Consider the following 16,672-nt stretch of genomic DNA (forward strand, 5'->3'; position numbering starts at 1 on the left):
CTAACTGATTCGTCTCTGTTCACCGCTATCACCGTCACTACGCTCTCTCCACTGCTAACTGATTCGTCTCTGTTCAGCTCCGCTATCGCTACGCTCTCTTCACTGCTAGCTGCTCTCTTCTTCAGCTCCGCTATCGCTATGCTCTCTTCACTGCTAGCTGCTTTTCTTCCTCAGCTCCGCTATTGCTACGCTCTCTTCACTGCTAGCAGCTATCTTCTTCAGCTCCGCTATCGCTATGCTCTCTTCACTGCTAGCTGCTCTCTTCTTCAGCTCCGCTATCGCTATGCTCTCTTCACTGCTAGTTGCTTCTCTTCAGCTCCGCTATCACTATGCTCTCTTCACTGCTAGCTGCTTCTCTTCTTCAGCTCCGCTATCGCTACGCTCTCTTCACTGCTAGCTGCTTCTCCAGCTCCGCTATCGCTACGCTGTTTTCAAGCTCCGTCTCCAACTCCGTCTCCCAAACTCTCCACTTCAATTTCCCGCTGTTGACTTCAACTTCAATTCCCCCGCTGTTCACTCCAAGCTCCCCAACTTCAACAACCTCCGTCTCCAAGCTCTCCCAACTCCAACTCTCCCGCTCCAATTGCCGACCCCCCAATTTATCCCCGCTCTCATTACTCCACAATTATTTAACCTGCGTCCCAACGGCACTCCGCGTGACCATACACCTGTTCCTCGCCAGACTTCAAGACGCCCCTCCAGCCTTGGCAACAGCACCAACCAATCACAGCCGTCCTTGGCTCACAGCTTAATTGCCCTAACATAACCTGCACTCTATTTGCCTTCGCTACAGGTTGACCCAACATAACCCGTACTGTCTGTGTTATGTAATCACGCTGTTTCCACTACGCACCTTCCTACTCCACTACATATGTATCAATTCACGAAATGTCCAAAGGTACGTATGCAATGCAGTGGAAACGCAGTTTCAAGTATATTTTGTTGAACCAGGTGCGAAGGCAATAGACAAGGATAGAGACTGATATGCAAGGGTGACCTGGGTCATCACAATACTAAGTACAGCTCCGTGGCAAATATCAATCAGAGCTGAAACAACCCAACATATCTAAACAACACCTAATTGCATAATAAATAAGGCAAGGATATATATGCCAATAGAACACATGGAACACAGCATGTACAAAATACGTGTGTTCCGCTTGTTTACCCAGGAAAGCCGTACAGAATTAATTTTTTTCACGAGGGTCGTACCAATATTTTCGCTGCGGTGTGTACCGTAATCCCAACTAAGTGATTTGAAGGTACATTTTCAGCATTACCTACGATAATCACCCAGAAATGTCTGTCCATCCCGCGCGTGACGTCACTCCACACAAGGCCCACCCCCGTGTGACGTCACTGCACATGAGGCCCATCCGCCGCTCATTAATATTCATGAGTGGGTGGATTTTTACGCGAACGCAGAGGAAGGTCGAGCTAAATTAAATAATTTATTACACAAACAAAGTCGCTTAAAATATGACGTTTGTTTACAGAAAGTTTACGATAAAAAAATTTATCTACCCAGCACAGTGCTACATCCGTACGTGACGTCACTGCAAAAGAGCCCCCCCCCCCCTTCAATAAAATATTCATGCCCGCGTGGAAATTTACACTAACACACAAGAAGGTCGCGCACTCCACATGCCGCACCCCATCCCCCCCTCATTAATAATCATGAGCGGATGACGTCACTCCACATTCCGCACCCCTCCACAATAATCATGAGGGGGTGACGTCACTCCACATGCTGCACTCCTCCCCAATAACCATTAGCGGGTGACGTCACTCCACATGAGGCAACCCCCCCCCCTCAATAATGATGAGCTGAACAATTTTTCTATTGAATATTTCAGATGTCATGCAATATACACTAGTCCTTGGACAGGCAAAAAAAGCTAGTTGGGGATATTTGGCCAAGACCAGCTACATTGTGTGCGTTTTATTAGCTACTAGCGGGAAGTACCTGGCGTTGCCCTAACGAAAAAGACAGACATACACATCGACTTACACACACTTGCAGACATTGACCCACACACACAAACACATCGACTTACACACACACATATGGACTCACAGACATGGACTTTAGATACACACACTTAGAGTTACACACACATACCGACGTATACACATACAGCGACTCACACACATCGACTTACACACATACATATAGATTCACACGCACATCGACCTACACACACATACGGACTTACACACACACATATCGATGAAGACACACACATGGACTTACACACACACATGGACCCACACACATCGACTTACACACACAAACATCGACTCACACACACACATACATAGACTGACATACACAACAACCGCCATTCGCCACTAAGTGGCGGTGACATCACCACGACGCTTGTGCCAGGCTATATGCACCTTGAGGCCACGTGAAGTGTCGAATGCCCGCTGGCAGGAGGTCACGGGGCAGACCCAGGTGCCACGGGTCGACTGACTGAAATGACTGGCTGATGCACCACCTGTGCCCCCTACTGTGCCAACTTGCTGTGCTTTAGCCACCCGGCGCTCCGCTCATTGTTGTGAGCATTGCTCTTCCGCCCTCCGTTGTTGTTGGAAGGCGACTGCCTCCAACTGCCCAGTAGCGTCCTTCACGAGCCTCCTCCACAGAGGCCGATCTTGACACCGCTGGTACCAGTCATCGGCAAGTCCACTCAGCTCCACGTCCTCCTGTACCACATCACTCCATCTCTTCTCGAGCCCATGCCATGCCCGTTTAGCCCCCTCGATCCGGCCGAACAAAAGCTGTTTGAGCATGCGGTGGTTGGGAATGCAGGCTACATGACCCAACCAGCGCAGCCTTGCCTGCCGGAGGAGCTCACCGATGGGACTGTCCACATCTTTCAAGGATTTGTGAGCTCCTCACACAATCCAGCCTGGTTAAACCCAGGATGGATCGTAGGCAGGCCAGCCTAAATCTTTCTAACCGGTGAAGATGTTCCATTAGGGGGTCCATGTTTTGCAAGCGTAGAGAAAGGAGGGAATGACCGTGGCCGACCAGGTAGCTTCCACACATCCTTACGCAACTGCTGAAAAGATAATGCCGCTCGACTGATTCTGAGTGAGACCTCTGCTTTTAAACCGGAGGCCGGTCATAAGCACACTGCCCAGATATGGGAAACTCTTTACATTCTCCACAATTGCCCGATCACCAATTAGGAGATGTGGGGGTGGAGTGTCCGATGGTACAAAATACCCTAGCAGGTGCTTAGTTTTGGTGGCTGATGGTAAGGCCCTACCTCTTAGTGGAAAGCTCCAGGTTTAGCAGCAGCGCCTCCAACTCCTCCTCTGAGTGAGCAGCAATTACCAGTTCATTGACATACTTAACATTGTTGAGCAATAGGGAAACATCCATTGACCGCACCCGGGCATCGATCAGCCTCACATTATATCTGTACCAGATGGAAATTCCTCTGGTACAGCTATTGAAGGCCTCACGAAGTACGTGGTCAAACTAGATGTTAAATAATGTGGGAGCCAGAGGATATCCCTGTCGCACCCCAAGGTGTACAGTGAATGGCTCCAACTTAGTTGGCTCCAACTCACATAGTTTACCCAGTGAATGGCTCCAACTCACATAGTTTTACCCAGGCCCGCTCACCATCATGAAAGTCCTTAATGATCGTGAGCAGAGAGTCAGGGACTCCAAAAGCACGAAGAACAACCCAGAGCCCAGGCCTACTGATGGTATCATAGGCCTTGACCAGGTCAATAAAGCAAAGATGTAGGTCTTGTTGGCATTCCCTACACCTCTGCTGTAGCAGACAGACAGAAAATATGACATCCGTGCAGGACCGCCCTTTCCTGAAACCACATTGAGGCTCTGCAAGCCTCTCCTCAGCGTACCTAGCAAGGCGATGTTGAATAATCCTTGTCAGGACATTTCCCGGCACACTGAGTGAGATGCCCCTGTAGTTGTTACAGTCTGTGCGGTCCCCCTTCTTAAAGAGCGGGACCACCAGGGCAACCTTCCAGTCCTGCGGAACCTGTCCAGTGGTCCAGACTGTTGTTATGATGTCATGTAGGGCAGTCTGTGCATGAACGCCACCCTCCCTCAGCATTTCGCTTGGGAGATCATCTCTATCCAGTGCCGTTCCTGGTCTCAGACTCTGGATCGCCTCTAGTACTTCCTCAACAGATGGCACCTCAGCCAGCCACTCACAGGGGGTGACTTCTTTAAATATTTGGGGCACCGCAGCCTCCGCAGGGTCATCCCCACTTTGTCCCACGATGTTTGCCATGTCGAGGGATTTCCCCTTCCCCAGGACTTCACAGACATGCTCAGCAAATCTGCAAACCTGTTCCTGGGGGTCGGAGATTGGATCACCATTTTTTTCCCTAATGATGGCAATAGGTGTGGCACTGCAGGTTACTTTTATGATGTAGTTAAGTAGGGATTTGTGATCGCGGGCCATTGAGGCAGACTCCATCTTCAGAGCAATCCGCGACACCACCCATCCTTGCAGCGCCTCACAGCTCTCCGAACCTCTGAGCGAAGGCTGCAGTAAGCCTCCTCATTCTCTGACATGGGATGCTGTAGACGATTAGAGTGGGCTTGTCGCTTTTTCTCAACTATCCTGAACACTTCCTCTGTCAGCCAGGGTCTCTGGGGAGGTCTGGACCGTGTACCCAAAGCAGCCATTGCAGCTGCATGATTCACAGTCCTAAACCTTGCCCATTTACCCTCGACATCTGGAGCAGTGGGGGACGATGCCAACCCCAGCTGCAAGCGATGATTAAATTCTCGCTTGCAACTTTCATCAACTTGCTGAGACCAGGCCACCTTAAGTTGGAATGTGTTCCTGGGTGTACACCCACCACCGGAGTAGAAGAATGGCAGGCGCATCTTACAGAAGATTAATCGATGGTCAGAGGGCAGATCAGCTCCATGGTAGGTCCTGGTGTCAAGGACATGGGCTTGCATCTGCTGGTCCATCACTATGTAGTCCAGCAGATGTTCTTGCTTGGACCTGGCATGCATCCATGATGTTGTGTGGATGCGCCGATGCCGGAACAACGTGTTGGTAATTACAAGCCCATGGGCTGCACATAAATATAGCAGCCTCCTACCGTTGTTATGAGTTGATCTGGCCCTCCAATCACTCCAGACCAGGTGCCAGCATCATGACCAACTCGGGCATTGAAGTCATCCAACAAGATGACTCTATCCCGAGGGGCCACTTTAGCCAGCACCTGTGACAGGAGGTCATAGAAGGCATCGGACTCATCGGCTTTGCCTGCATCCCTCCACGGATGTTCGTCTTCGGTGAGTGCATAAATAACCACGACCACCACTCCTCGCCTCCGGTTGATAGGAAGGCGAGCCCAAAGTAGCTTGGGGCTTACAGCTTCCCACACCTCACCGCCACGCTCCCACGCCCCCTTCATTCTTTTGTTCAAAAGAAGATCCACACCCTGTTGTTTGGCAGTCTGCTGCCCTGAGTAGAGGACTGTCCACCCCTCATGGTGGCAGGAGCCAGAACCGGTCCACCGGACCTCCTGAATGCCACAGAGATCCAGGCGGTACCGGTCCAGCTCTCGACAGAGGAGTGGCAGCCTCTCCTCCGCAGTGAGCATTCGAACATTCCACGTGGCCACACGAAGTGGTTTTTTGTTGTTTCTGGAGGAGCCCCAAGGGTAAAGATTCAATCTCCTGGCTCCGCCAAATGGGGTTTGGCCAGGAGATGTCATAGACGCCTGTCCCCCCGGAGTCTCCGGCACAAGCTTATTAATTAGATATTTTATACGTGGTTTTGTGGTAATTCATTGAAGGTGGATGGGCTACCAGCCCCTTGCACCCGTCCAGAGCCCCCATTTAGCCACTGTGGTGGTTACAAACGCCATGAGGGGTCAATCTAAATTGGCCCTCCCCCCACGGTACTGTCCATGACAGCGTTGCCCATGGACAGTGCCCTACACACACACACATATGCACTCACACACACAGACATCGACTTTAGATACACACACATGAAGTTACACACACACATGGACTCACACACACACATAGACTTACACACACACATCGACTCACACACACATGGACTAACACACACAAAACAAAGATCCCCATATAGCCTTAACAGACTGTAGGGGCAAGTGCTGTTAGCGAGCACCTATGAAGGCCGGAACGGTACACGAGGGGGTGGGTGGCCAGCACCACGCCCGACCGCCTTTGTCTCCCTAGTGGCAATGTTTACACACCGCACCAGGTACTCATTTGAGGCTCATTTGAGGCTGAGTCGACCTAGGGGAGGCCCGGGACCGGTTCAGATAATCGTTCAGATAATCGTCACTGGTGTTGCCCGTGAGCGGGAATCAAACCCGGGTCGCCAGGTCCATAGCGCAGCGCGCTAACCGCTACACTACCGCTCCCCATAATAGACACACAGACACACACATAGACTTGCACACACACCGACATGGACGTACACACACAGCGACTCACACACACACATCGACTTACACACACACGTACATCGACTCACACACATATCGACTCACACACACACATCGACTCACACACAATAACATCGACTTAAACACACACACATCGACGCAGACACGCACATCGACTCACACACACATGTACTAAGACAAACACATTATTTTAAAATTTACTAACTTAATTTTTAAATATTAGTTTTCCACACTCACACACCACGCACACACTGACTAACACACACACACATCGACTTACACACGCACATAGAGCCACACACACATCCACTTACACGCAGACATATCGACGTACACACACAGCGACTCACACACACACATAGACTGACACACACACATGGACTTACACACACACAAACATCGATGTACACACACACAAAAACATCGAGTTATACACACACACACGATGAACGTACACACACACACACATCAACTCACACACGCACACACACAGCGACTCACACACACATTGAGCTACACACACACATCGACCCACACATACATCGACTTACAAACACAACAACACAACAACCGCCATTTGCTACTAAGTGGCGGTGACGTCACCACGATACAGCAACTCACACACACACATGGACTTACACACACACATACATCGACTCACACACATCGAATTTCAAAAACACACACATACATCGACTCACACATGGATGTACACGAACACACATTTTTTTTATATTTTCACACACATCGACTCGCACACACACATGGACCTACACACACACGAATAAATGGACTTACACACTCACATAGACCCCAGCACACACATCGACTTATACACACACCCATGCATGGACTTACACACGCACACATCGACTCACACACATAAATATCGACTAATACACACATCGACTTACGCACACATATGGACCCACACACACAAATCGACTTATACACAGACATATCGACTCACACACACAGACACATTGACTTACACACACACATTGACGCAGACACGCACATGGACTCACACACACACATGGACTTAGACACACACGTTATTAATTCAAAATTTAGTAACATAATTGTTAAATATTAGTTGTGTACACACACCACGCACATACATTGACTAACACACACATCGACTGACACACAGACATATCAACTCACGCACACACACATCGACTCGCATATACATCGACTTATACACACACACACGCAGACGTACGCACACACACACATCGTGGCAGACACGCACATCGACTCACACGCACACAAGGACATAGACACACACATTAATATTGTAATATTTAGCAGCTAAATTTTTTAATATTAGTTGTCTACACACAAAAAATATTATTTTAATATTTCCAAACTTATTTTGTAAATATTAGTTTTCTACGTACGTAAGTTTAGCGAAAGAAGCAAAAAAAGAACACTTACTTAACATTTTCATTGGTGAGACCTAGTCCCGCGCAGAGCCACCGGCCTCGCCTAGATTGCCCAGCCGGCCGAGGTGGCACCTTGGCAGGCTGGGGGCTGGACCGCTACTCCCCCCACAATCCCCCTGCCCGCTCTACAGTAATATCTATGGCCTATAGAAGTAGCATCTACCGACTCTATAGTAGTAACTGCATGCATCGGGGCGGGGGGGGGGACATCACACTGTGAAGAATTTACCTCAGCGTTTTGTGTATTTTTTTAGCATGTTTAATGCTAAAGAAAATTTCTCCCTCACCCCGACCGAACGCGTGTGACTTGGTAGGGGCCTTCCCCCCCCCCCACCGAACGCGTGTGAGTTGGTATGGTCAATTGCGTGCTATTTAATAAATAATTAAACAGGAACAGCACTAAATCACTAATTTAACTACTTCAATTTGACGGATGGGAAAAGGGAATAACGCTAGCTCACCGCGAGGCTTACGGTGTGGTACCTGGCTATTTTTTTTAAACGTAAACACTACCGTTTGAGAGCCAAATCCTTTGCAAATGTGCGAACACACGCACACAGACAGACAGACAAAAAATATACATACACAGATACTAAGCTATTGTGAAAGCCCGGTGGGACGTTTGTCCATTTCTTCACAAAAATTTTTTATAAGAAACTTGCAGAAGTCAAAAAGTTACAGAAAGTGGGGGGTAAATAATTGATATAAAAGGTTTCCGAAAAGTTGTCGACCCCCCCTGCTTAAAAAATATTTTTACCCCCGCGTAGGTAAACATACGTACACACCCTACATACAACAGAATAAGTAGTGTTTCATATTCTTTGGGTCTTTCGGTAAAGTCACGTAGATAGGGTCAAAGAAAATAACAAAATAACAAAAAACTAAGACGTTTCGATTGCATGACAAGCGGTCGTCATCAGGAAAAGGGGGGTTAGCTTCTAAAGACAACGGCTTATAAAGGTTTGAAATGGGCATAGCCCAAATGTCAGCAGCGAATGCCAATGCAAGTGATGGGCAGCGACCGCGGCAGTGGTGGGCTTTTCACCAATCAAAGGACTGCCAGGCAAAAATGCAAGATCGCCGAGCATCCTCCACGGCGAGGGCACCAGGTGGCTATGTTAATGTGAGAGATTAGCATGTTAATGGGAGATCGCCGAGCATCCTCCCTGGCGAGCGTGCCAAGGTGGCTATGATAATGTAAGAGATTAGCATGTTATGGAAGATCGTGAAGCAGCAGCCTCGAGGATGGCGTGCGAGGTAGCTGTGTTAGTGAGAAATTTAATCTGTTAATGTAAAAAATCAGAGAGCCGAAAATAACAACTAACATCGGAAGGTGGTAGGATGGGAACATCACAACCAGTTATGACTTAAACTGGTTAATGTCCTTCCAAATTTTGATTTAAAGCTTTCGTGACTGCAGTAATTCATATTCTTAGCTCTTTCGGTAAAGTCACGTTGAAGGGAAACAATAAAATAATAAAATATATATAAACAATAAAAAATTCTCACGACGTTTCGACCATAACACAAACGGTCGTCATCAGGTGTGTCGGTTTGCATTAGTTTATTTATTTTTAAATGGTGTGTTCATTTATAAATAACGTCAGCGCCACGCACAGCGATTTGGCAGTTTATTTTGAAGGACTAGTCCATCTATGTTCTGAAAAGAGGAGGGGGGTGTCGAAAAATTAATGTATGCTGTCTGAAAGCCACTGTAAGCGTGAACAATCAATTAAGACCTGAAATGGTTTATCAAATCTTTCCAATGATTGCTAAGCCATAATCCATCTTCTCGGTTGAAATTGTCTCTGTGCTTGTTTATGTGGATAGCCTCATGAACGAATCTCTCATGGTAGCCAGATGGCTTACAAAGAACCTCTGTCTTGGAAAAGTCAATGTCATGTGAGCCTACTGAATTATAACAATGATCTGCCATGGCCAAGGTGTTGGTCCTACCGTGTTTAAGGTCTGCTTTGTGTTCACGAATGCGGTCCGAGACATGGCGTTTGGTTTCTCCAATGTAACTACTACCACAGAGGCAACTTAGTTTGTAGACACCAGGGTACTGTATGTCCGGAATCACATTTTTACAGATGGAACCAGATCACGGATTTTATGCAATGTGTTGAAACGGACCTGGATCTTGAGTTTATTCAAGATTTTGGAGATCTTTTTTTTTGTGATCCCCGCAATGTAGGGTAAAGTGATGGGTTTTTTTTAAAGGCTCCTCAAGAGGGTCCTTCTTCATGGTTTGAGTGATAGCTTTGCGGATTGTATAGTCAGAGTAACCATTAGCCTTAAGAGCTTGGTGTACGTGCTTGAGTTCACTGCCTATGTGCTGACATTTTCATGGAGAAATTTGAGACTGACGCCATCCAGACTGCCACTCTGCGCCCAACCTTATGGAAGAGGTACGTGGATGACACTTTTGTCATCTGGCCACATGGCCGGCCTGCTCTAGACCAATTCTTCGACCACATCACTTCCATACACCCAGCCATCAGATTTACCATGGAAGTCGAAAAAGATGGCAAGCTACCTTTTTTGGATGTCCTGATTAAAAAGAGAGCTGATGGTTCAATGAGCCACTCTGTCTACAGGAAAGCTACCCATACGGATGCTTATCTGAAACCGGATTCCCACCACCATCCATCACAGAAGAATTATCTCATCAAGACTCTGTATCATAGAGCCCAATGCATATCCGACCAGGAACACATAGGCAGTGAACTCAAGCACGTACACCAAGCTCTTAAGGCTAATGGTTACTCCGACTATACAATCCGCAAAGCTATCACTCAAACCATGAAGAAGGACCCTCTTGAGGAGCCTTTAAAAACCATCACTTTACCCTACATTGCGGGGATCACAAAAAAGATCTCCAAATTCTTGACTAAACACAAGATCCAGGTCCGTTTTAATACATTACATAAAATCCGTGATCTGGTTCCATCTGTAAAAGATGTGATTCCGGACATACAGTACCCTGGTGTCTACAAACTAAGTTGCCTCTGTGGTAGTAGTTACATTGGAGAAACCAAACGCCATGTCTCGGACCGCATTCGTGAACACAAAGCAGACCTTAAACACGGTAGGACCAACACCTCGGCCGTGGCAGATCATTGTTATAATTCAGTAGGCTCACATGACATTGACTTTTCCAAGACAGAGGTTCTTTGTAAGCCATCTGGCTACCATGAGAGATTCGTTCATGAGGCTATCCACATATACAAGCACAGAGACAATTTCAACCGAGAAGATGGATTCTGGCTTAGCAATCATTGGAATTATTTGATAAACCATTTCAGGTCTTAATTGATTGTTCATGCTTATAGTGGCCTTCAGACAACATACATTAATTTTTCGACTCCCCCCTCCTCATTTCAGAACATAGATGGACTAGTCCTTGAAAATAAACTGCCAAATTGCTGCGCGTGGCGCTGACGTTATTTATAAATAAATAAGCACACCGTTTAAAAATAAATAAATTAATGCGAAACCGACACACCTGATGATGACCGTTTGTGTTATGGTCAAAACGTCGTGAGAATTTTTTTTATTGTTTTATATATATTTTATTATTTCATTGTTTCCCTTCAACGTGACTTTACCGAAAGAGCTAAGAATATGAAATGTCCTTCCAATTATTGCTCAGTTTGTAACCTTCTCGGTTGAAATTGTGTCTGTGTCTATATATATGGATGGCTTCAAGCATTGTGGTTAATGCAGACATGATTCCTTGTAAAAGGTTTCAGTTTGGTGTTTGAACATCTTAACACCTGTTTTGTTGCCAGATCAAAGGGGAAAAACCTATTATTATATTTTGGTACTGGCAAAGGAGGTCCCATGATGTAGATGCTCACTCATTTTTTCTGCATTAACCACAATGCTTGAAGCCACCAGCTTTCACTACAGCAGTGCATACCGACTGTGGTGGTTCCTACTATCACTCCAGTAGTGCATACCGACTGTGGTGGTACTTGCTACAATTACAGCAGTGCAAACTGAATGTGGTGGTACCTGCTGTAAGTACAGCATTGCATTCTGACTGTGGTGGTTCCTGCTATCACTGCATCAGTGCATACCGACTTTGGTGGTACTTGGCTTCACTACAGCAGTGCATACCGACTGTGGTGTGACCTGCTATCACCACAGCAGTGCATAACAACTGTGGTGTTACCTGCTATCACTACAGCAGTGCATACCGACTGTGGTGGTATCTATCACTACAGCAGTGCATACCGACTGTGGTGGAACCTGCTTTCACTACAGCAGTGCATACCGACTGTGGTGGTGAATGATTTCACTACAGCAGTGCATACAGACTGTGGTGGTACCTGCTATGACTACAGCAGCGCATTAGCTACTTTGGTGGGTCCTTGTTTTCACTACAGCAGTGCATACTGACTGTGGTGTGGCCTGCTTTAACTACAGCATTGCATACCAAATGTGGTGGTTCCTGCTATCACTCCAGCAGTGCATACCGACTTTGGTGGTACCTGCTTTCACTACAGTCGTGCATACCGACTTTAGTGGTGCCTGCTATCACTACAGCAGTGCATACTGACTGTGGTGTGGCCTGCTTGAACTACAGCATTGCATACCAATTGTGGTGGTTCCTGCTATCACTACAGCAGTGCATACCGACTTTGGTGGTACCTGATTTCACTACAGTAGTGCATACCGACTTTGGTGGTGCCTGCTATCACTACAGCAGTGCATACCGACTGTGGTGGTACCTGCTTTCACTACAGCAGTGCATACTGACTGTGGTGGTACCTGCTATGATTACAGCAGTGCATACTGACTGTGGTGGTACCTGCTATGATTACAGTAGTGCATACTCTGGTGGCACCTGCTTTCACAACAGCAGTGCATACTGACTGTGGTGGTATCTGCTATGATAACAGCAGTGCATACTGACTGTGGAGGTTCCTGTTATGATTATAGCAGAGCAGTGCATACTGACTGTGGTGGTACCTGCAATCATTACAGCAGTACATACTGACTGTGGTGGTACCTGATATCAATACAGTAGTACATGCTGAATCTATAGCAGTATATATCGACTCTATAGCACAAACTACTAACCTGACAGAGTGCTATGGTGAGGCCTAGTCCCGTGCAGAGTCCCCGGCCTCGCCAAGATTGCCTAGCTGGCCGAGGCGGCACCTTGGCAGGCTGGGGGCTGGGCTGCTACCCCCCCCCCCCACCCCCCCCCCCCCACCATCCCCCCACTCGTGCTACAATAATACTACCTAAGCGCTATAATATTAGTATCAACCAACCCTAGAGTAGTAAGTGCACACATTGGGGTGGAGGGGAGAAGAGGACGTGACACTTTGATGAATTTACCTCAGCGTTGTGTGTATTTTTTTTGCATTTTGAACGCGAATGTGAAATCCCCCCCACCTTCACCGATGACGCGTGTGCGTTGCTAGGGGCAACCCCCGGTCAGCTTTAGCGCTGCGCGAGGAAATAATTAAGTAATAAAATAGCAGCAAATTGTTTATTTAACTACTTTAAAGTTGACGTATGGTAAAACGGACTAGAGCTGGTTCACCACGGGGCTTACGGCGTGGTACCTGGCTACTTTTTTAATAAGTAAACCTCACGGTTTGCGAGCCATATTCTTCGCAAGTGTGCGTCCACAGACAGACGAACAGATGGACAGACGGCCAGACAGATGGACGGACAGACAGACAAAAAATTACTTTCATAGGTAAGATGGGAGGAAACCGGAGAACCTACGGTAGAATCCTGTGCAGAACAGGGGGCGAACGTACAAAATCTCCAAACAGAAAGGCACCCGAGTCAGGAATCAGACCCAGGCACCGCCGCCCTGCAACCCACGAAGGCGTGCAACCTACCAGCTGGGAGAACGTGTCCGTGTGGCAGTTTGAGCGGCTGCGTGAGTTTGCGGCTGATGCCCGGCACCGGCGGGTAGAGACGCAGAGACTCCTTGATGACCATGGTGGTGTAGGGCAGGTTCGAGATGTCATCCCTGTGCGGACGCACGAGAAGCGACAGACACACCAAAAAAAATGTTGCTGGAAAACAGCGGTCCACAAGGTATGCAGGCTGACGAACAAAGAATGCACATTGTATTTAACGCTCAAGGTTTTCTTATGCATCTTCCCCTTCGCCCTCCCCATCCTCCCCCTCCCCATCCTTCTCGTCCTACCCATTTCCACCCCTCCCCCCCCCCTTGCTCTGCCTCACCACTCTGGCTGCGAGCGCCCGGCCAGCACGCGGGCCGCCTCGTTGCGGCACATCTCCTGGTGGTGCGGGTTGCTCGCGAGTGCATGCAGGACCCAGGAGAGGCCGCTCGCCGTCGTATCGTGGCCTTCAAACATGAAGGTGTCGACCTCCGCGCGAATCTCTTCATTCGATAGGCTCTGCCCGTCCGCGTCCTGGTAAGGGTGGAGACAAAGGTACGGCAGCACAAACATCGGTACAGATGATGTCATCTTCAACAAATTGGGGCAAATTCATCTTGTCGTCACACGTCATTGCCTATTGATCCCTGTGCACAGTTTACTTTCACCTGCCATGAACACCTGGTGGACATGTTTAAAGATTCCTGCGCTAAACTCTATAAGGAACGAAAAAAAACACACATCACAATGCTAAATGACCTTCAAATTACTCAAATAACAATACACATCGCAACATTGGCCCTCTGCTGGCAGGGAAAACGAGTCTTGAGACTCGCTGGGTGAGCATGTAGCAAAGGAATGAAACAAAACATGGGCAGAATGAGGGCAAATTTACGGGCAGGGTGTGTCTTGTGCGATCCCTATGTTGTACTCACACGGGCACTCAGCAAAATGTCGAGGAAATCCAGGTTCCGTTTCTGCTGCATCTTGTGCTGCTGAGCCTCCAACTTCAGCATCTCTCTTCTCCGTCTGATCACGTCCTCTGAATATGCGTGGCACATGGCACGTGTGACACAACACACACTTGTGACACAACAAAGACAAACATCCCCCGTATAGCCTTAGACTGTTGTGGCAAGTGTTGTTCGTGAACACCCATGAAGACCGGCACTGGGGCACACGAGCGGTGGGTAGCCAGCACCAAACCCGACCTTTGTCGCCCGAGTGGGATTATTTACACAATGCACCAGGTTCTAATTTGTAGCTGAGTTGACCTAGGGGATGCCCAGGACCAGTTTAGATAATACCAGTTTAGATAATTGTTACTGGTGTTGGCCGTGAGCGGGAAAATCAAACTCGAGTCGTTGGGTTCGTTGCTCAGTGCGCTAACTGCTACACTACCGCTCCCCATGTGACACAACACACACACACACGGACTGTACACGCGATGCAGGCTGTAGGTCAGTTTAGTTCTCCTTAGACGTTCCAGAAATCGTTCTCGGAGTCGCTTCGAACGTTCTGAATGGAAATGATCACGGCAATCATGCGATTGATAACACCCCAAAACACACCCCACGTGTGTCCTGTGCTTGTCATGACGTGATATTTTCGATGTGTACGTGTGTACCCACGAGGGGATGTTGGCGCGTTTACCTGTGTGCTTATGTGCATGTGCTTTGGCTTTTTGAAAGCGCCGTCCAGCTGGGGTGAGGTAATACACCCACTTGTTATGCAACGCAAAATTTCGGAAGCGACGGTGAACCAAATCCGTCAATTCATACACAGCTCGCACATACGAATTGCCCCTGCAACGACAGACGACAGGATGTCGTGAGAAGAGGAATGCTCATTAAACGCGGTCTGCATTAAGTAGCCACTGCATTAAAGAACAGACATTAATGCATGCCTTACGTCACTCATCGGATTCTCACCGACTCAGCGTTAATCAGTGTTTTACTTTCAGCTAGGGATGGGGACTACAATCTCGGACAGTGGTTTTTAATCTTTACTGCAGCCTTGGTTCTCAATCATTAAAACATGTATTATGTTAATACACACATAGGTTTGATGAAACAAACTAGTTGTACACACGTGCCCGTGCTTAATTTTTGTTTCGATGATATGCCGGAGGAAACCCATGCAAAACAGGGTATTTACCTTGCAAAGTAAAGTAATTGTAATTTTTCATTTGCTATATAGCCAGATAATACAATAAATCGCTAACCTTAAACACCCAGTCGTTTATAAAAGTTAAAGGCAGATTAGTACTATAGTAATAGAGCAAGTGCAGAATCACCGAACCAAAATGGATAGCTTGAAAGCATTTAGCGCAGGGCCCTTGAAAGTGTGGGCCCGTAGCGTATGTAGCTACTTTTGCTACTGGGATAATCCGGCACTAATGCTGACTGGCGACAGGACACGCATCACCCAGGGGGTGTTGCTGGGTGATTGGCTCAGCTGCTGCTGTGCACAGCGACACGAGAAGCCAGGCAGGGGGGAGGAAGGCAATCAAGCTGAGGAAGTGTTGTCGTTCTTTTTCCCATCACTGTCTACCGCTGCTCCTGGTGGTGGTGATAATGATGATGCTCAGGAGCAGGATGGCGATGCTGTCGTGAGCCTGTGAGTTATTGATAAAAATGTGCACAACGAACCGTCTTCAGGAGGCCAAATTTACATACAGTGACGTTGAATTTGTACTGCCGTGCGAGACTCACGTTTCTATTTGGCAATTGCCCTCATAGCTGAACGCACACTTGAGGATGCTGTCAAGCATGAGCAGAGAAATGTCACCAAAAACCTCTAAAGTCGGTTGCTTCTCTGTTAGCCTCTCCCATTTATCCTGCAAACGAGACGAATCTTTTAATCGTATGCATGGTGAGTGCGTGC

The 16,672-nt window shown here is 47.7% G+C and overlaps 1 protein-coding gene across 7 annotated transcripts in view; it reads right to left on the minus strand.

Annotated features, from left to right (window-relative positions):
- LOC116947632 (cytochrome P450 4B1-like) overlaps nucleotides 1-16,672 on the minus strand; it is a 33,901-nt gene that overhangs the window by 5,302 nt on the left and 11,927 nt on the right. For all 7 annotated transcript variants that reach the window (XM_076070775.1, XM_076070778.1, XM_032963604.2 and 4 more), the window contains 5 exons: nucleotides 16,501-16,625; nucleotides 15,440-15,591; nucleotides 14,722-14,828; nucleotides 14,130-14,320; nucleotides 13,778-13,911 (listed from right to left, as the gene is read on the minus strand). In XM_076070775.1, coding sequence (XP_075926890.1) covers nucleotides 13,778-13,911; nucleotides 14,130-14,320; nucleotides 14,722-14,828; nucleotides 15,440-15,591; nucleotides 16,501-16,625 — 709 coding nt within the window. The remainder of the gene's footprint in view (nucleotides 1-13,777; nucleotides 13,912-14,129; nucleotides 14,321-14,721; nucleotides 14,829-15,439; nucleotides 15,592-16,500; nucleotides 16,626-16,672) is intronic.

Source organism: Petromyzon marinus, chromosome 30 (assembly GCF_048934315.1).
Source record: "Petromyzon marinus isolate PM22_M1 ecotype Great Lakes invasive population chromosome 30, UKy_Petmar_22M1.pri1.0, whole genome shotgun sequence".
Lineage (NCBI taxonomy): Eukaryota > Metazoa > Chordata > Hyperoartia > Petromyzontiformes > Petromyzontidae > Petromyzon > Petromyzon marinus.